This window comes from Strix aluco, chromosome 29 (assembly GCF_031877795.1).
Source record: "Strix aluco isolate bStrAlu1 chromosome 29, bStrAlu1.hap1, whole genome shotgun sequence".
NCBI classification, from domain to species: Eukaryota; Metazoa; Chordata; class Aves; order Strigiformes; family Strigidae; genus Strix; species Strix aluco.
In genome coordinates, this window is record NC_133959.1 from 4601391 (window position 1) to 4621765 (window position 20375).

Sequence of the window (20375 nt, forward strand, 5' to 3'; positions counted from 1 at the left end):
GGTACTTATCTAGGCTCATCTACAGGGGGTAGCTTCTTCCACTGCCAGCCTTGAACTCACCCTGAGGAGAGGATGAAGATGTCTGTGAAACAGTTTGAGCATGCAGAAGTTCTAGTGCAGTTTGGTTCTTCTTGGTCTTGCGCTCTGTATTTGCAGTGTTCATTTTCTTGGGACGTCCTCGTTTCCTGCCTGCCATTTTCCTTCCTTTTTTACTTAGTTTTTTCTTCCGTGCTTTGGAGGGAGATGGCTTTTTAACAGAATTTGCTGCAGCCTTTTCTTCTTCACCACCAGAATCCTAAGAGATTTTAAAAGTCAAAACTCTTTAGTCATTTCTACCTACATGTGCAGCATTCCTTTTAAGCAAGCATTAATAACTTTAATAGTTTTATGAAAGGACACTGATGCATTGTAGTTAAATAACTTGCCAGTGAAGTAGACTTGCTTGGGATAAGAGCTGTTCTCAACACCCAAGGAGTTGTGCTCATTCTCTTCCACTCATTACAGAAAAGGAAGTCTGTAACTGCTGTCTAAGAAAAGCTGATTATTCACCCTGTACTGACTATATTCTTCAACTGAATTTCACGAAGAAGTCAAAGTACATTCAACACTTTATATTTTTGTGCATGAACAGTCACTGCATTTCTAACAGTATTATGCAACGGATTGAGAAAGGAAATGAGTCTTTGCAAAAGAGACTCAGCACCCTTTGAACTCCATTCAATGGGTTATGACTCAGGGAAAGCTCTGCAAGCTGCTGCTGAAGGTAAGTGAGGGTGGACAACCAACTGTTCTATTCATCTTGCAATATATTTCTTCCAGAATTAGTGGTGCAATTCCAAAGTGCAGCTTTTATTAAGTGACTCCATCACATTTTTGCCCGCAACAACAGCTATACCAGTTTATGTGTCCAGAGCAAACACAGCCAAGTCTTCCCACAGAATCAGGCTTTTCCTGACACCGATTAGGAGTTCATGCACAGCTAAAGAGAAACACATTTACTCTACAAAAATGCAGGATGTTCACCTTGCTTTCTTGAACCTTCGTTGGAGTAGTTGTGTTGCTCTTATTTTCTCTTTGTTGACGACGTCTAGCTGCCTCTTGTTCCTCCTGGATAAACGTTTTAAAAGACTTAATAATTTGCTCGTATCTTTATTACTTTTTAATACAGACCACTGTGTTTCCCACCTTAGCGTTCCACAAGAGCTAGGTTTAAGTGCTCTTATTTTACAATGCCTAATTAAAAAACTTTTGTTACCAGCAAGGGAAAAAAAAAAACCTTACCCTGCCTCAGGCAACACTCAGTGGGAAAAGGAAGATATGTGCAAGTCACCCTTTTGCACCTCATTACCTACAATAATGGGTTTCAAACGTGCAGCCACAGGGCAAAGAAGATTAAGCCCCAACCTCTTCCCTTATTCTGCCCATCCCAATCCCACCCCCCAGATCACACACTAGTGTTACAGGTTTTGGTTTTTTTTTTAAAAAAAAAAAAATTATGTGTTACTACATTACTTTAAAAATCTTACATGACTTGAAATGGCAAAGCCATTAATCATCGTCTAATTCAACTTTAGCCAAGTCTGTAGAGGAAACTAAAAAAACCAAAGCAGCAACTTTTAAGCTTGATTTTCTACTAGGCAGTAAGGACAGGAAGTTTCAAAGAGCTCACTCAAAGCCTTTCTTGTACCTTCCAGGTGAGGTTTCATTTGCATAAGAATTCTGACAATTCCAACACCTCTTCAATTGAAGCAAGTTATCAACTAGACCTTATAAATGGCAGATTTAAACAGCCTCACCAGTAAAAGCAGGGAAGCTCAAAAGCACACGGATGCCACTAGTTTTTCTTTTGACTCTGGGAAGTCTTTTTGCTCCCAAGTTTGAATTCAGCAGTCTGAAATAATCCCATCTCGAAACCACCATTAGTATGTTTTCAACACTTACTAAGCAAGTCAGTCTGAAGACGAATGCTCACCTGAAGTTTTAAATTAAGTGGCCTCACTTTATTTTCTTACTGGGAATACCAGCCCCATTGGTTATTTCAGATTCATACAGCCCAGCACAGTCTCAAAAATCCTCTGGCATTTTAATTCCACATGTAACAGCACAGACTGCAGCAACTGACAATACATTTCATGCCTCAAATAGCATGTCCCAGAAGTAACATCTCAGAGCACTCTTCAGCTTCATTTTCATGCAGCTGAACGCTGGGACAGATTCAAACTATCACTTCCTTCTTTAACTTCAGTTCTTTAATGAACGAATAGCTCTTTATAGGCCTCCAATGCAAGGGCAAAACACCTTGCGGCCGCCCCATTAATTCTCTATTACAAAGCTCTTGAACATGATTGTATTAGTGCTTGATAGCATACGATGCTTCACTTCAATTAGCTCCATGCCCATGTTCCTTGCTTGTCATGAGAATTTGATTTTCTCAGTTCTGTATATCTAACAAGTGACTAAATTCCTCATAGCGACTGCTCCATTATTTGGGGTTTTCTACAGAAAATGACTGAAACTTACCCTGAGTTTTGGATTTTTGAGACTAGAAAAATAGTTTTCAAGCTGAAAATAGAAAGATAAGATAGTCATTTTCAAAGTCACGACAGATGAATACATAAGAACAAAATATTAGCTTAAGACAAATGCAGAACTGCAGAAATTCTGACTGGTTTTCTTCTGATAAGCTACATCAAGAAGCCATTTACATTCATTCTTTTTAGCGACAGAGACATGATGAGTAGCAGGACATAATCCAAACCTCAACAAGGTTTTATCATCTTCACCACTGCCTATCCTTGTTTTAAAGCTTTGTCATCTATCTCCACTCAGCAGAAGGTTATTTTCAATGAAGCTACTTTACTATTGTACTCCACTAAAACATTTATCTGTATTCTAGCATATTCTTCAACAAAAATATTATTAGACTACAGCAGCCTTAGAAAAATAGTCTTATTATCATATTGCAAAAAACTCAGCGTGGGAATGAACTATTTCTCCACAAAAGTTTATAATTCTACAGGGTTGTTTCTGTTTTCTTTAACTGAAAAAAAAAAATAATCAATGAATGAATCAGCATTGTTATGGAGCTTTGGCTGGTTCTACAGCAACTGAAAGTTCAGCTAAAACTGAGATTTACTGCTTGAATATGATGAAATGGTCTGTACACCGCAAAGCAAGACCCAGAGGGTCCTTACTCAGTGTGGAAGCTATAGCACAAGACCACCATTCTGCATAGTTGCATATTCTGGAACAAGAGAAGGAATTATACTTGTAAATCTACACTGAATTAACAGACTGCCACAGCACTGTCCATAATTACTGTTTGTGTAACACGCTGCGCTGAGACAGCCAAAGGCTGAGTGGTGCAGTGGGATCTGCACATCCAGCTAGACTGAACTGCTGAAGTGCACCCGTGCCAATGAGTGTGCTGCAGGTCTGTAAACATGCAAAGGAATATGAAAACAATTCCCAGGAACAAGGAACTGAAGTTGGCATGTTGACTCCAGAGCAGGTAAAGCAGCCAGAGATTTACTGGCCTGTATTTATACTCACTATGGTTCGGTCAATAGTATGCAGGTAGTAAGAAACTGGTTTCCCGGTCCATGACACAGACCCTTTCAGTGGTGATAGCTCCACAACTCGCATTATAGTGCCAATATCTAAAGAAGAAAGTCAAGTTAGGGAACCAAAGCTTGCTCAGTATGCCACCCAGTTCTACTCCACTGAAACTAGCCATGCAACAGTAAAGGCATATTCAAAACAAAAAGATAAATTTTGTATTCGGATAGCAATGTCCAAGAAGAAAGCTCTACAGTTTAAAAAACAATTTCTTATTCTCTTGCTACATGGACCCTACAGAAAACTTACGAAATTTGGAAGATCTACCTTTCATTTCTTCAGAGACAGTCAGCCATTCTAGAGTAAAATTATGTGCTAGTGCAATCTTTTAACAAACAGAACTTCCCTGTGTCTCAGAGACAACTTTTATGAGGAACCCAGTGACAACAAATCTGCAGTAACAGGCAGGATTTAATTAGATAGGACCAGTAACAGAACATCATTAGATCCAAGCCATGTAAACTGTAACTGCACTATATTTGGACTGGGGACAAACATGTTTTATATTTGCTTTGTTGCCTATATTTGTTTTGTTCCCTAGAATTAATAGGTATGGGATGTGTTTAAGCATTTCCATAACCACTGAACACTGAGCGAGTGGCATGACTGCAGAAGAAATTATGGCACACTTCTAATTAAATAGAAAATTACCCAGAAGATTCAAAAAGCAAGGCTTAGGACTCAGCAACTTCAACCACTATTTTAACCACATTTTAATAGTTGTTTTGGTTTGTCCCAACTCTTTCCACATTTCCTTTTCTTTTTGCACATGGAACTACTAAGGACAAAAGTGGTATTGAGAAAAAAAGGTTGCCTACTTCTTAAAATTGTATCTTTTCCACTATATTTTAAGAATTATTTAACTGTTCATACTTTAGACCAAAACATCAGACAGACAGGCAAGCCACGTGACTCAGATCATACTCAGGCACAATTCATTTACGTTGAATAAAAGTATTATGAAAAACGTTGTAGGGCAGCAGCGTAAAGCTAGCACAGCAGAGTGAAATCCCCTCTGAATGTGGAGGATATCAGCCACTTTTAATGCCACCAGCTGTAAGTGGATGACATTCCCCTGGAAGTGGCACTGCGAACAGGCCATTAAGACTGGAACAAGCCCCAGGCCTCGCACATCCCAAGCGTGTTCACTTGATATTGGTATTTCCCAAACACAGCAGGGTCACAGAATGGGATTAAGCCCTAAAACTGATTCCCACACTTTTCCCCTCACTGTTTGTAGCATGCAAAGGTAACTTCTTTTCAGGACTTCTTATCTGAACCCCTGGAAGAGTTTCCTATTAGTGGAAGCTATTACCTATTGTCATGCTAAGTAATCTCATTCACCCAAATCTTAATTAGCTATCTCTCTATAATTTTAACATCAACATTCACATTAAGAATTAAATAACAGTTGATATATAGAACTTCAGCATTCTAGAAAACAGTCGCAAAGAATCCACACTGGGGTGAAAGCTAAAATAGGGTAAAGAACACACTCAACTGATAGACATAATCAGAGCTTTTATTATGTTGGGTGGGAGTGTTGATCTGCTCGAGGGTAGGGAGGCTCTGCAGAGAGACCTGGACAGGCTGGAGCGATGGGCTGAGGCCAACTGGGGGAGTTTCACTAAGGCCAAATGCCGGGTGCTGCCCTTGGGCCACAACAACCCCCAGCAGCGCTACAGGCCTGGGGAGGAGTGGCTGGAGAGCTGCCAGTCAGAGAGGGACCTGGGGGGGATTGATAATGAGCCAGCAGTGTGCCCAGGTGGCCAAGAAGGCCAACGGCATCCTGGCTTGTATCAGCCATAGCGTGGCCAGCAGGGACGGGGAAGGGATCTGACCCCTGTGCTCGGCACTGGTGAGGCCGCACCTTGATTCCTGTGTTCAGTTTTGGGCCCCTCACTCCAAAAAGGCCCTTGAATGACTCGAGCGTGTCCAGAGAAGGGCAACGGAGCTGGTGCAGGGTCTGGAGCACAGGTCTGATGGGGAGCGGCTGAGGGAACTGGGGGGGTTTAGTCTGGAGAAGAGGAGGCTGAGGGGAGACCTCATGGCCCTCTCCAACTCCCTGACAGGAGGGTGCAGAGAGGGGGGATGAGTCTCTTGAACCAAGTAATGAGCGATAAGACAAGAGGGAATGGCCTCAAATTGCACCAGGGAAGGTTTAGACTGGATATTAGGAAGTATTTCTTTGCAGAAGGGGTTGTTGGGCGTTGGAATGGGCTGCCCAGGGAGGTGGTGGAGTCCCCATCCCTGGAGGGGTTGAAGAGTCAGGTCGACATAGCACTGAGGGATCTGGTGTATTTGGAAATTGCCAATGCTAGGTTAAAGGTTGGACTAGATGATCTTCAAGGTCCTTTCCAACCTAGATGATTCTGTGATTCTGTGATATGTGAAAAAAGCAGTATACATTGGGCCCTTTGCCTCCCAACCATGGTTTTAATAACTGCACTCTCCCAAACCAAGCAAAGAGAGAGATAATGAAATGGTCAGAAGCCAGGAAAGAAAAGGCTTGAGAGGCCAAAAAAAAAAAATGTATTTATGTAAGCATGTCTCCTAACTGAAACCTCAGAAGCACCTTCTTATATTTCATCTAGTTCTTGTGCTGTAAGAGGTAGTAGGCTTTACTTAGGCGCTCTTTGTCTTATTGGCAAACTGACAGACTGATCTCAGTTCTCTGGAGGATTGAGGATTTCCAGGAGTACCGTTCTGCCTGGTTTTCCTTTTATTTTCAAGTACCTGTCTACAAAGGATTGGCAAGCCAGGACCCAATGGTTAATAAGGTTCCAAACAATCAGATGCCACAGAAGAGTATCAAGCAGGAAGGAAAGGGGTAGTTTTGGGTGTCCGATGTACAGAATATTCACAACAATTCAAGCTTAGTAAAAATAACTCACAATGGCATTATTTCAATTAAATGCCTTAATGAGAGTCTTCAAATTACTATTCTTGAAAAGCAGTTTACCATGAGTGTCAGGCCAAAACCAGAAAACACAGCTTGAGATTTGTAACTCAGTATGTTACTTGCCATGTTCACACAAGGAGGGGAATAAGGCATTTTTTAAATTTAGGGAATGTTTTGCACTGGACAGAGTAAACGTGTAAAACCCAGCTTGGATCGTTCTTTTGCTTGAAAAATTTCAGTAGTAAAAACTGAAAACAGGTCAGAAGCAAATCCAGCAACACAGGGTGTCAGTAATCTCAAAACCTCATTAAACTGCAGTTCACATGCTTGCAAAGGACAACATTGGCAAATATCAAGTCTACTATGTTCAGAAGATAAGAAAAACACAAAACTTTGTTGGCAATAAAACAGACACAGCAACTGGGTGTTTATGGGATGGGTCTGTTTGATCAGTTCACAGTACAGGAGATGAGGCATTCAAAGTTGAACATTTCAGCCTCTAAGCCTTACAAATCATGACTGGTGGGATTTACCTGTCCAAATTCAGACAGCTACAGTATAAGGAACTTGCATGCAAGTTAGTCACTGCAGTTCTTTGTAGTTAAAGAAAGGAATCACACCCTTGAAACACCTTATTTCTCTTCAACTATAAAAGATGCCCAGTCAGGGAAACACTGACATTACAGACATCGAAACACAGCAGGATGAGCCCCATACAAAGAGTGTCTGTTTGTTCCAGTGCTGGGTGGGGTTTTTTTGTTTGTTTGATTTTAAATACATGTCACTTTGGCATGTATGCTATAATAATACAACAGCATTTCTCTACTTACTTACACAACTCTTTAAAGAGCAACAAAAACCCACTACAGACATGTTGAGATAATGAATACAGCATAATTGTAATGAACAATAAAAAGGGCAATCATACCACTCAAGTTTCGACTGTTAATTCTAAAATTTAGAGGTGCAAAAGGTTTTGAGGACACAATTCTCCCACCTGGAAAAAGGGAAAAAAAAAAAAAAAAAAAAAAAAAAAAAAAGCAAAGTCAGTTACCACTGTTTCTTCTAGAAATGACTACTTATTAAATATAACCCAGTACAGAGCCCTGAAGAGCAGCCCTAATAAAACTACCACTTGTATATCATTACCAAAAAAAAAATTACTTAACGCTTATTCTGATAACATCCAAGAAAGTTAATATTAGACCTGCTAGGTAGCTATGAGGTGACACCTCAAGGATCACTTTAAAATGACAGATCTTAAAACACTTCCAAAAAAAGAGCACATTAATTCTCAGTGGCATTCTATAGAAATTTCAATTAGGAACACCACTCTCATTCCTAGTTAGTGTCTTTTATACACAAGCCCCCAAAGCCCTTTTATTTAAAAGAAAGCTAATCTCCATTTCACAGCTATTTGCAGCCATTCAGCCCAAGGCACAGAGCCTTAACACCTTCTGGGAAGAGAACTAAGGTTTCTTCATTTTGTAAAGAGTGCTTGGAACCTTTCCCACCTTGCCAACTTCTCTCAAGCCACCACTAAGCAAAAGTTAAAAAAAAAAAAATCAACCACTAAAATTAAAGAAGACAGCTTAAGTTTGGGGGTTTTACAGTTTGCAACAGAGCCCAAAAGTCACATTATTTACTTCAGCACAAAGCTGTACTATGGGAAGCCACAGCTTCTTTGTTCATGCCACACATTTTTCTTCTCTGAAATACTTATCTTTGTAATTTCTGCCACAACCAAATAAAATTGTTACTTATCCAAGCAGTTAAGAGGAAAGAAAAAAAGACATCTCGGACAATGTAAGGGCCACAGTGGGGTTACTGGGCATCCCTGGTCACTAGTGTCTGCAGTGTGACTTCTCACATCCAGTGACAGTGTCCCCATTTTAATACTTATTAGTTAACACCCAGTACTAAATGTACCAACTTTAAATAGGAGAATCCAGTAACTGAATTCAGGATACAATTACAGAAACTGGATATACAAAGCCATGCCTATGCAGTCAGGAAGCTTTGCAGCCTTGGCCATTGCATATTTTGTCGGCTCCCGTAACAGTAAGAAAGGACCAGCAGTTCCTCCCACCCCAACAGAGCTCTGCAGAGAGTCTCCACATGCAGAGCTACCTCCAAGTCATCAGGTAGGTCAGAGTAGATACTAACATGGGAAGTAAAAAGCCCACGGCACAGAACAAAACCCACCAACCTGGCTTCTGATGGCTGTAACTAAGCCCTTATCACCACCAGCTCCCACAGCAAGCAGGAAACCAGTGGAAAAAGGTTTTAAGTTCTATTTGTTACCTTCCTTCATGTTCGCAAATCGCTCCTTCAGTTGGTGATCCACCTCAGGACCAAAGGCAAAATTATTCACAAAAATAACACTGCAAGATAATGGTCTAGTTAATGAACAGGGACAGGCAAATGGCACCCAAATATACACAGACAACTACCCCCCACCCAACCACAAGTCACAGTCACTTACAGCCTTTACAGCCACTTATGAAACTGAAAACACTGCTTGTTCTACTATACAGCTATTTCCATCTAACAAAATGCCTTCTTCTTGCATAGTGACACAAAACAGTACCTTACCTTCAGCATGCACAGACACTGTGAACCCACATGTTTACATTTTTAAAATTTTAAAGGCATCCTGCTCTGACAGTTCCACTCGGCATACAGCTGAGTCTTGCACCATAAGTTTCAACATAAAAACAATGCGCAAAACGTTTTCGCCCCTCTGCCATGGTGAGATCAAACACCAACACAGCAACGACCAACACACTTACACATGGAAAGCAATCTCCAACACAACAAAAAGTTAATCTACACATGAAGAGCAGTCTCCAACGCCAGAGACGCACATTTCATCCCATTATTTCTTCACATGCATTTAAAATGTTACAGCAAAATATTAAAATGCCTTTTTTCTTTTAGCTCTAAATTCCCCCGTAATGCAAAGAGACAGATGACATTTCTCAGCACATTTTCCCTGTCCTAAACCCAGCACTTCACCCCAACCCACAACAGAGGAGTTGTATCTTTCTTTCTGGGTTAGGAAATCCAGTGAGGGGGATTTGTTCTGGTCATACGGAAACAAAGAAATCTGCATATAGGTAGAAACACACAAATAATAAAAATGTTTGGGAAAGAAACAAAACACATCACAGATTAAAAAAGAAATACTCCTTTATTTGTAAGAGCCTGGGCCTGGCCTAATTGTCCCTGGTGCCCCTTTCCTACCAGCTTCCAACAAGAGTCCTCAACATCTCTTGGTTGAGCACCCTGCACACATAAACTGTGAAAGCCATTCTGGCATATTGTTTCAACATGAAGAACTGATTTCTTTGCAAGAGGTCTGTTTGAAAACTCCCCTCCTGGTGCCTCCATACATGAAACATGTTCAACAAGGACACGGAGTTTAAAAGCAGCAGCCAAAGCTATTAAAAACCACGGATGAAAAAAATGTTTATACACCAAGAAAAAAAAAGTTATTCTTGCTACGCCTTGCTCTTGGAAATTTGGGAAACCCTGCCTGGCAAGTAAGGCTAGCAGGGGTTTCTTCCTCCTCCTTCCCACCACGTGCCAAAAAAGAGGCCTTGCAAAGAGCCAAGCATATTAACGGGACTAGAAAACATCCAGGAAAGGAAGGGAAAAAGACATAGCTTGCCAGATAGATTTTTTTTTTTAGTGTCCATTCTGGCACAATATTTTGTATGCACGTGACAGAAGCACAGGAGCCCCCAGTCCACCTTGACTTCAGCCCTCTTTCCAGCACGTATCGCTAAGCCACCAGTACAGTTGTTAACAGGAACCCTGCGTGCTGCACAGCTTGCTTCCCTGTCAGCACTCAACCACGTAGAACCATGTCCTGGTACAAACGCTCCCTTCCCTCCAGAGCCTGGCCACTGCTCCATGCTCACAGGAAGGGTGACACTTCAGCTTACTCTCTCAGATATGACGGCTCCGACGTGAATTCATCAGACAATCTGCAGTCTCATTAGAGAGAGCAGACGCTGAACAGTTGGCACACTCGGAACAAACACAAACACCTAACAGTTGTGAGCAAAAAGCTACTTCTTTTGAATTTCTGTATCAGACGGTAAGGTGGCTGTGGATCAGCAGGCATACAATTAGCTGCCTACCACACAAAATAAACATCCACCAGCATTTCTGCATGCAGTTAGATGTACTTCATCTAAAAATATAAAAAAATTAAAGTTGTTTTAAGGAAAGTTGCACAGACAGCAGAGGAGTGTGCATTTGGAATAGCAAGCAACAAAGCAAAACCCCACTGTGCTGCAAGGGTGAGACAAGTCTGTCCACAAAAAGGCACCTCCGTAAGTTTACTGAGGTACATAAACATGCAGAAGTCATCAGCTGGGCAGATGCCTTCTTGATGGAGTACTCTTAAAACAGTGTCTTGGAAGCAATCCATAAATTGCCACAATGCTGAAGACTTTCAGAGAGCCCTCTTTGACAATGGTCTTCCATTCCCCAACATAACAGGGTGGCCCAGAAGGTCATATAAAGACTCTTTTTTCTATCCATAAGGCTGAAAGAATGCAAAGCCTTTCAAAGTACAGAAGACTACTTTACTGCTTTTAACAAATTTACTCCCTTTTTGCTACCATCAAAAAGGAGTCTAACCCTCTGCACAGATCTTCACAGAAATAAATCTTCAAGACAAACAGCTTAAACGAATTCCCAATTTAAGTTGGAACAGATTCCCTTGGGCCTTTTGGTTTTTTTTATATGGAAAGCGAGCCTAGCTGTATGCACCAATAGCCAAGATAACTAGGGTTTCGCCAGAATCACTGACACGAACTATAAGGATACACAAAACAGAGGTTTATACTTCTCTGTATAACCAGAATTTATCTTGGATACACCCTTGTATGTAATATCATGGGACATGCATTTAAACCCATTCCTCTAGTCAGAAAACAGGATCTAAAGAGGCCAGTATAAAAGTTGGCAGATAGACTTTTGGTATTTGCTATGGAAATTCTATATAAAAAGCTGGCCAGCCTCCCAATTTCCATTATACAAACTCCCAAACATTCAGTTCATAAAGCAGCATTCAATTGCTGTACTGTACCTTGTGTTTGCAATTCTCTCTCTCCATTCTTCTGAGAGGAAGTCACCTCTTTCCAGCTTAAAAAAAGACAAAGAACACAAAAAAACCACAGACACACACAAGAGTTAACATTGTATCCCTTTTCCTTTGGAGAAGGCCAAACATGCTGTACCAACCCAGCCATACTACTACAAATAAGGGCAAACGAAGGCTTTAGGAAATACTGAGGAGACAAGCACCCAGAGCTCAGCTCTGCCCAATCCTCAGGTCCCGGAGGTGCCTCCTCCTCTCTGCTCCCACCCTCAGCTGCTCTCCTGCCACGGGATGAACGGGGAAGGGTCTCTGGGTATCACCCCGTGAAGGCTGTGCTCCATGGAGAAGCCAGCAGTGCCGTACAGCACCCTTACCAGAAACAGCCAGCGAGTGCCTCAAGTCCCCACTGACCCCCACGGTTTGGTCAGCCCCTCTTAGCAGAGGGGGAACCAGAGCAAAGAGATTTGGCACAGCACTTGCTCGTAATTCAGGCTCTTATTGCAACGGACAGACAAGCATCTGATTTTTCTGTGGTACTAAATATAAATCTTGAATGCTTCTAACACTTTCAAGTTGGAAATTAAGCAACATAAAGGCCTTCTTTGAAAATAATTATAGTTATGACTTCAGTGACTGATATAGTACCTTTCTGATGAAACCACATCAAGTCCCAGGTTCACACCCACAACTACGTAACTTTTCCACAGATTAATGTTTTCTCAGTTGTGCTTTTGAAATGAGAGAGGAATCTATGGGCCATGCTGTTCTGCTGTGCCACAAATAAGGTAGAAGGAAGATTGGGAGAGGAAGATAGGAGGAGAGAAAAAATAATATGCAACTATATAATTAATGATGATGACACACTTTGAAGGGTCAAGTAAACCGATGGCTTATAGCAGAACCTCAGGAACATCAAAGCAACGACAGTGACTGCTTAGCATCCTTTTTCTGCTTATATCCCTTTGTATGGAAAGAAGTGAGCATTGCACATGCCAGCACTTATTCTCATTTAGTGACAACTCAAACAGCAGCGCCTGCACTGCAATGCAGACACATTCAAACTACTTCTAAACCTCGCTAGCTAAGCCAAGATACCTTGACTCAGTGAAGCACCGGAGCCTGGTGTCTTCCACCATAGCTTCCTCTTCCCAGCGGAGCAGCCTGACACCGCTCAGAGCCACAGAAGGGATGACAAATGGAGGTAAACCTGTCTGAGCCATTGTGAGGACAAAGTCACAGTTGCCAACAGGAGTGGGTCTGCTTCTCAGGAGGAAAGGAGAGGGAAAAAAACAAAAAAGAAGTCCAAATGCCCTGCTGCTACACACTGCGCAAGAGGGCTGAGAAAACTGAACACTGGGGGTTCTCAGGCAAGAGACCAAGAACTTTGCAAAGAGCCTTAAGTGGTAGAAACTAAACATGCTGAAAACAGCAGGTTAGAATTACTAAAGTTAGTCAGAATTATCTGTTCTGCCAAACAGCTAGGCTGAGACAAGATTTTAAAACAGAATTACTACCTGTATTCTCACACCTGCTGGGAGGGGATGCATGTTTTGATATCCCTGCTGTAGTAAAAACAAAGCATATGTTGGAGGCTGAAATCAGAGGGATCCAACCTAGTAACATACGACCAGGTATTTTCAAAATCTAAAGCAGAAACTCAATGTAACATCAGAACAGTTCTTGAGTGCTGAGGTTTTTCTCACCTCATATATGGAAACATTTTTTCTGGAGCTCTATATGCCCTATTTGTGAAGAGACCACCTCTAGATTGTTTTAAGAGATAATTTTGTCTCCAAGTCTTATCTCTTCTTCTAGTAAATAGTAAATAGTTTCATGGTTGAGTAACCAAGACACAGGAGAAGAAAACCCACACGCAAGGCAACTATATTTATTTTACAACAATTCTTGCAAGTCAGCTTCTGTATTGCAGTCCTCCACCCCACACAGTTTCTAATGTCTACATGAGGTTTTCCTACACTAACAGGAGAAAGAAAAACATTTGAAAAATAAGGAAGCATGACTATAAAGCCATAGTCTAACAAGAGAACAAAGGACCAGCGTAACATGAAACTACTCTGAAATACTAAGCTTCATATAAAGGTCTTGAAATCTAACCTAAGTGGCTGTTATACTTTATTTGGATCCATTTGCACTATATGTTTGTCCCGCCCGTGTGGTTAGGAAAAGTGCAGTTATAACCAAAATCTCCATGTTTAACCTGACATAACACATGGAGGCTGAACACTTTTATCCTCTGTCTACTTTTGCAAGATATAGGCATGTTACAATTCAAAGGAACCACAGCCCTGTTTAAACCCATCTATTTTTGTATTGTAATGCTACCCTAGCTCATACTTAGCCAATAGCTGAGGGAAAAATCTCACCAGGAAAAATACTGGAGTACAGAAATAACCCGATGGTCAACTGTGGTTGGGAGAAAATTGGTTATTTTTTCCCCTCTGGAAGCAAGTCAGTGATTCCTGGATCAGTGGCCTGCTACATCCAAACCAGAGCAGAAGAGCTATCGGACTCCTAACAACCAGTTTCTTCTCCTACTGTACTCAGGGAGCAATGATCAATAAATGATGGCCTAAAAGGAGGAAAGTCAGGCCTTCCCCAGCAACTGACACAGGGAATCCAACAAAATCCCCCCAAAATCCCAGTCAACTCTGTGGTTTACAATAATTTTGAGAGCGAAACAAGAACTGGCAAGGAAACTCCAGCTAACTCCTGGCCAAGGGCTGCAGTAGCTCAACCAGCAGAACAACACGGTCCATCACGATCATGTAGGGAGAAGGTGGCAGCGGTGACAGCTACGGGGATGCACTCAATCTCTTCCCACCAGTGTCCCCACCCCCCTCGTGCTCCTCCTCTCTCTACGAAACTTAATCTCCTTAGTGAATAATGAATGGAAGGGACCATCTGTAATGCAGATATTTTCATCTGATTAGACAATGCAGGAGACGTGCTTTATCTAAAAGGATAATTAGCTCAGTGAAATCCGCTTCAGAGAGCTGCCAGCCTGCATTGTTTCTAAATTTAGAAGCCAAAACAGGTTTTTATTCAGGTTTTTCAAACAGATAAGTTTGCTCTACAGAGACTGCAGAAATACACTCAACGGCATCTGATTCCTGTAACTCTTCCTGTAACTCGAAGAAAACCAGCAGGTCACCACCCGGGGGAAGCAACAAGAGGTACACTCCAGCGGGTGTGCATTCATCACGTAGCAGAGCAACAGTTTATGAAGGTCAAGCCCCTCTGCTGCAGAGGAGGGCTTCGTTCTCGCCCCAGCACTGGGCTGGGAGTCTCTCTGGTAACGCTCTGTTTGACCGGCTACACAAAGCCATAAATTCACACGCAGAATGCCTCATTCCAGCAGCCTCCATGCAAACACTTGGCTCACAAAAACCAGTCATTTCTGCCTGGAAAAGTACACATGGTTATTTTTAGGTTCCTGTTCTTTTCAAAAATAACTGGAGGCATGAATCCAAACCTCCAAAATGTGGCATCATTTCAAAGCCACAGGGGACATTTGGAGGGCTTTTCAAATACCAAAACATCAGGTTTCCCGCTGAAATAGGGCATTCAAAAATATCTGGGACAAACAGATATCTTGCCCTTTCCTCAGCTGCAGTGTACTGTTAGGCAATGGAAGTTTTTAAGTACAGGTGATGTCAGTTATCCCCACAAACCAGCAGCTGGTATCAGGCAATTACAGAGAATGAAGCTCCTAAACAAATCACTCTGCTGTTGCTCAGAACAGAGATTGCCAGGAAAACAAGCCAGACAGGGCACCCCAAACACCATCAGAGACAAGCCTGCAAGCTTACAGAAGCCAGGCTTCCACTGATTTATGCACAACAAAAATCACCTCTAATCCCCAGGGCTGAACCACAGAGCATCTTCAGCAGCTGGAAGCTACCAGGGTTTCCTCTGAGCAGACAGTGTGCGTGTCCATCCAGCCAAAATCTCAGCCTTTAGCAACGCTGACCTGTGTTTTCCTGCACTTATTTTGAAGACTTGTCGATGATTTCCACCTACTGCTAAAACAAGCCTTTATGGAACGGGGGAAGTTAAAACAACCCTGAGTAAATGAAAACAAACCAAATCCTTGTCTTCAGCAGCAGTTCAATGAGTTACTGCCAACTTCACTTGCAGAGACCTACTCTAAGCTATGACTGGAAGAATACCTTCCCCTAGCAGAAGAGTACAACGGGTAGTAGGCACCGAGGACACTGAAAACTTTCTTCAAGGGTATGCGAGGAAGAACTTAAGCACTTTCTGCTACATGGCACTCTCAGCATCGTGCCCTAGATACCTGGAGATGGCTCTGATTTTGAGGCCACATGAGGATATTTACAGTTAGAAACCATGAAAACCCATCTGCCTCTTAATTGCAATACCACTTTTTAATTTGATGACTGCACATGTGCAGAAATTCCCCAAGAAAGACTCTCTAATTATCTAGGCCTAATGACCTTAGAAAAATCTCCTGTTTCCCTCAGACAACAGTTTTCTTGAAAAGAATGGGGCAAGGCTAATCTTGGAAACTTCTTAGTTCCACAGGAAGAGAAACAAGAAAATAAAAGGAGTTGAAACAAAGTGAGATCTGTTGGAAGTGGGACATTCTAGTCCAAAAAGCTGAAGCATCATTTTCTGATGATGGAAAGCCCTAGAAATATAATGCATTCCCTCCAAATGCAAAAGAGAAGACTAGCAAAGAATATGATTATCCCTAACTGATCAGGAATTAGATATCAACCACCATACAACCATAGCACAGGGATGTAAATATTTATAGCAAGATGAAACGTATCAGTTGGATGCAAAAACTAAGATTCTTATCAGAAAGTGTTACTCTTGTGATTTTTTTTTTCCAATTAGAATCATGAGATTGAACAGCTCATCGTTTAAAATGAAACTCAGTGTATTTAACAGGATTATGAGATACGATTACCTACAATAGCTGGAGATCAAGAGACTTACAAGCCAACCTACGATGAGCAACCTTTCTCCCACTCCTCTCACACTCCAAATGCATCTTCCCACTCCAAAGCTGCAGTGTTGACCCATTACTAGCAGCTGTAGAAGCCTCAGGCATACAACATGCCTCAGGACACTTTGCCACTGGCTCCTGGAGAAGTTTAACAAGCAATTATCATCTGAAAGTGACTACACACACATTCTGTTTTACTGACAAGATCTGCATATGCATGACTGTGTATTTGTTATGGAACCATTTGTCAAAAGGGACTTTTTTCTACTGGGACCAAACAGAATGGAAATATACCCGGGCAATAAGGGCTTATTGTAAATGTTGGCACTAGACCTTGCCCATCAGAATTCACGTGTCCAAGCTCAGAACTTCCAGTAACAAGAATATTCCAGTGGGGAAGGCGAGGAAGTGAATCTGATGGCTGCAGAGCTGGTAAGGGCGATCACCTGTAGCCTCGCCAAAACAGTGCTGGCTAAAAGACAAGACTTGACAAGCAGCAGATCACTTTTCAGTGAGAAATCAAAGTCCATTTGTATTGGAAACCTATAGTCGTACTAGACTCTTGGCTGTTAAAAAAGAAAAAAGCCAACCCTGCAGGCCCAACTCCAGGATTTATTGCTGCCTTATGTACCACAATTTATACTTTTACAGCAAGGCAGCTGTGAGGTGCATGAAGTCAAAACCACTGTCCACATTATTTAAAGCTGCAGGTGGGATCTGAGACTTCTTCCCACTGAACTTCTACCAAGCTTCCCTCCTCCAACACTTTATTCTTCTCAACATATTTATTTTTCATATGACTGCCTAAAACATTAGAGTGGAAATCACAAGTTAAGCTCTGCTGATGACAGACTTTCAATTTGTGCTTATTTTGCCTCTAACATTTGGAATTTTGGGAACCCCACTAAGCATTTTGCAGGGACAAAGTTGTTTTCCAGAAAGATGAAGATCAGAAGCTTTTAAGTCTGTGCCTTCCAGTGTCTTCTAGCTGCATTGTGAGACAAGTTTGCTCTCTGTTTAACAACAGTCACCTATAGAAGATGCTAAGGACTTAACTAAAGAAAGTATACTGTTTGGGAAAAAAAAATGCAAATGTAAGCCTAGGATGTTTGATGAAGCGATAAAAACGAAATAAAATCTACCCTGTGTGTCTACCTGTAAAAGACCAAAATCTATCTTCAAGAATCACTACAACAAGGTGATAGGAAACCAACTTTCCTTAAGACAAGAAGCGCTGCAAGCGTTCAACTCTTCCCAGAAAAGCAGACTGCATACTCAAGAGAGATTTTACTCTGAACACTTTTCAGAAAACAAGAGGTATAAAAGCCAAAGAACCTAGCAAAAAATAAGTAGCTTTGTTTCAATATAGTACCAGACTCTGTCACTTGGAATGCACAATATGGAAATGCTCGCTGCCTACGGCAATCAATATGCTTTCAATATTTTAGTCCAAGTTCCTATCCTATTCTTTAAATTACACAGCTCATAAGCAGAGTATCTTCAGTAACAATTCCTTTCATGTAATGCCAGCTGGGTGACACAATGGAAAAATGCCATATGGCCACTTCATGAAAAGTAAAGCATTCACAGTGTTTCCACAGCAGGAAAGAGTTAGCAGCCTGATATCAATCCTGCTACAAACTAGTCCCACAGCAGGCCCAGCATCCCTCTGAAGAAAATCACGCTACACAGTAAAGGCGTTTCAGGAAGAAAGTGCACAGAGGCAGGTGGCACTATCACCTTCTCCAGCCTGCTTCCCGAAGGGAGAGCTGTAGCATCCTTCCTTACAAGATAAGCCCTCTAAAGAGCACCAGGAATCCCAGCAGACACAAAAAATTGGGAAATAAAGGCTGGCCATCTACGACCTGCCATTTGATCCCGCACTGCTGGAACGCTGCAAGCCATGTGGTTCAAACCATTCCAGTATCACAGCGATAATGGCTCGGCACAAAAGGAAAATGAAGAAGTAGTTCCCCAAACACTTGCTCGCACTTCAACTGCGGTACACATGGCTAACTGCAACTTCTGAGCAGGAAAGAGTGACCCAACTTCTCCGGGCAATTAGGGAACAACCCTGATCCATCCAGCCTCTTCCTTGACCATAGGAAAGTGGTAGGAGAAGCATAAACAGATGTATTTTCAAAAGTGCCCGTGAGTTCCTGTTGCACTATGATTACATACATTTCCTCACTGGAAAGTGATTAACTAGGGAGCAGATTTTCTTAATGACATTTAAGAAAGGGGAGAAAAGGAAAGGAGGAAGGAATGACACAAGACTCTGCACATGCTTCACACTATCATTACAGAGTGGAAAACACATCCACAATGGTTAAGTAACATTTGGAGGAAGGGGAAAGCTACTTGAACATGTGTCCCTAGCCCCAGGTAGAGAGATGCCCTGCGACCACCCATTTACCCCTCCTGCTCTAGCTCCACCCTCAGAGGATCTAATTCCAATCCTTTCCAAACCAGAACTCCCCATCCTTCCTGAGCCCACAACCCACCCCTTACCTCCAACTACAAACCTTCTATCCTGTTAATTGGTCCTAGAGTTTTCTGCTCTGATCTCACAGTGCTGGCATTCATCCAGAACTTCAAACCCCAGGCTCCCCAGTGCTGAAACCCCCGCCATCCCATCCCCTCCACCACCTCTCCCAGGGGACCACACCTTCACCTGCCTGCAGAACCAAAGATTCAGCTTTTGTTTCAAGCAGGAGATTTCAGAAACTCAAGGAGGAGCTGCCATTTTCAATATCTACCCAGCAAAACCCCCACACCATAGAGAGAGGGGGGAGGGAAAGGAAAAAAAAAAGTAAAATATTTAATACAAACAGAAAACACATGGCAGCCCCAGTTAAAACAACAACATTTTAGAAGAATAAATCTTCCAAGAGCTTCTGAAAAGACCTGAAAGTGTTCCCAATAACACCATACCACATGTCAAGCAAGACAAAGAGAAGAGGCCTGGGAGGATGCCTTGGAGAACACCATCCTCGGGACCAAGATAAAAGCCAGGAAGCAGATATGACTCATACTGCTGCTCGGCTGGTGAAAGGCTGAAGAGGACTTTGCAAATTCTGCACATCAGCATGGATCACAAAGTTTTTCAGCTGAATTTCACTCACTGTGTATTCTGCATGTTTTTTCCCATACCATTTCATCCACTTTCTGAACTCTCTGTCCATCGTCTAGAAGAGAGAGGAAAAACAAAACCACCTATTAGGACATCTCATGTTACCAGTTACATAGCAGTAAGAGGAGATGCAGCTCTGACAGTGTTCACTGACCCCCAAGAGTTTTTGATTTGGGGTTTTTTTGCCATTAACACTCAAACAACAGGCAGACAAACAACACTATAGTTTAGTTTCCTTAAAAAAACCTTTTCTTCATCAGGGCCAAGTCAAAGCTGACATCATCTTCTCTCCCCCTTTTTCATCAAAGTTACATCTTATAAGCAAGGCAATCTGAGGTAACACAGCTCAGAACTAAAAACGGTGCAACCTTAAGTAGCTACTGTGTTGTGGTACATAATCCCCCAGCAAGTAGGAGGCACTGAGTGCAGCCCAAGCCCAGATAGGAGAGGAACAAACAGGATAAAGACAGGTCTGCTAGGGTGAATGAGAAAGCAGAAAGCAGCATGCAAAGCACTACAACAGCAAACAGAAGGAGCATCGCACCTGTCAGACCAGAAAGAACGCTTCAAACTACAGCTACACAGACTAGGGCTCCAGAGGATGGAAGGC

The 20375-nt window shown here is 42.1% G+C and overlaps 1 protein-coding gene across 11 annotated transcripts in view; it reads right to left on the reverse strand.

Moving 5' to 3' along the window:
* Positions 1-20375, reverse strand: part of DOT1L (DOT1 like histone lysine methyltransferase) — a 78254-nt gene that overhangs the window by 27874 nt on the left and 30005 nt on the right. For all 11 annotated transcript variants that reach the window (XR_012621120.1, XM_074808900.1, XM_074808898.1 and 8 more), the window contains exons 7-14: positions 19758-19820; positions 11625-11680; positions 8825-8904; positions 7449-7517; positions 3553-3659; positions 2521-2562; positions 1024-1107; positions 61-295 (exon numbers count right to left, since the gene is read on the reverse strand). Coding sequence is in view for 10 of the 11 variants with exons in the window: in XM_074808900.1 (XP_074665001.1) it covers positions 61-295; positions 1024-1107; positions 2521-2562; positions 3553-3659; positions 7449-7517; positions 8825-8904; positions 11625-11680; positions 19758-19820 (736 nt within the window). In the remaining variant the exon portion in view is untranslated. The remainder of the gene's footprint in view (positions 1-60; positions 296-1023; positions 1108-2520; positions 2563-3552; positions 3660-7448; positions 7518-8824; positions 8905-11624; positions 11681-19757; positions 19821-20375) is intronic.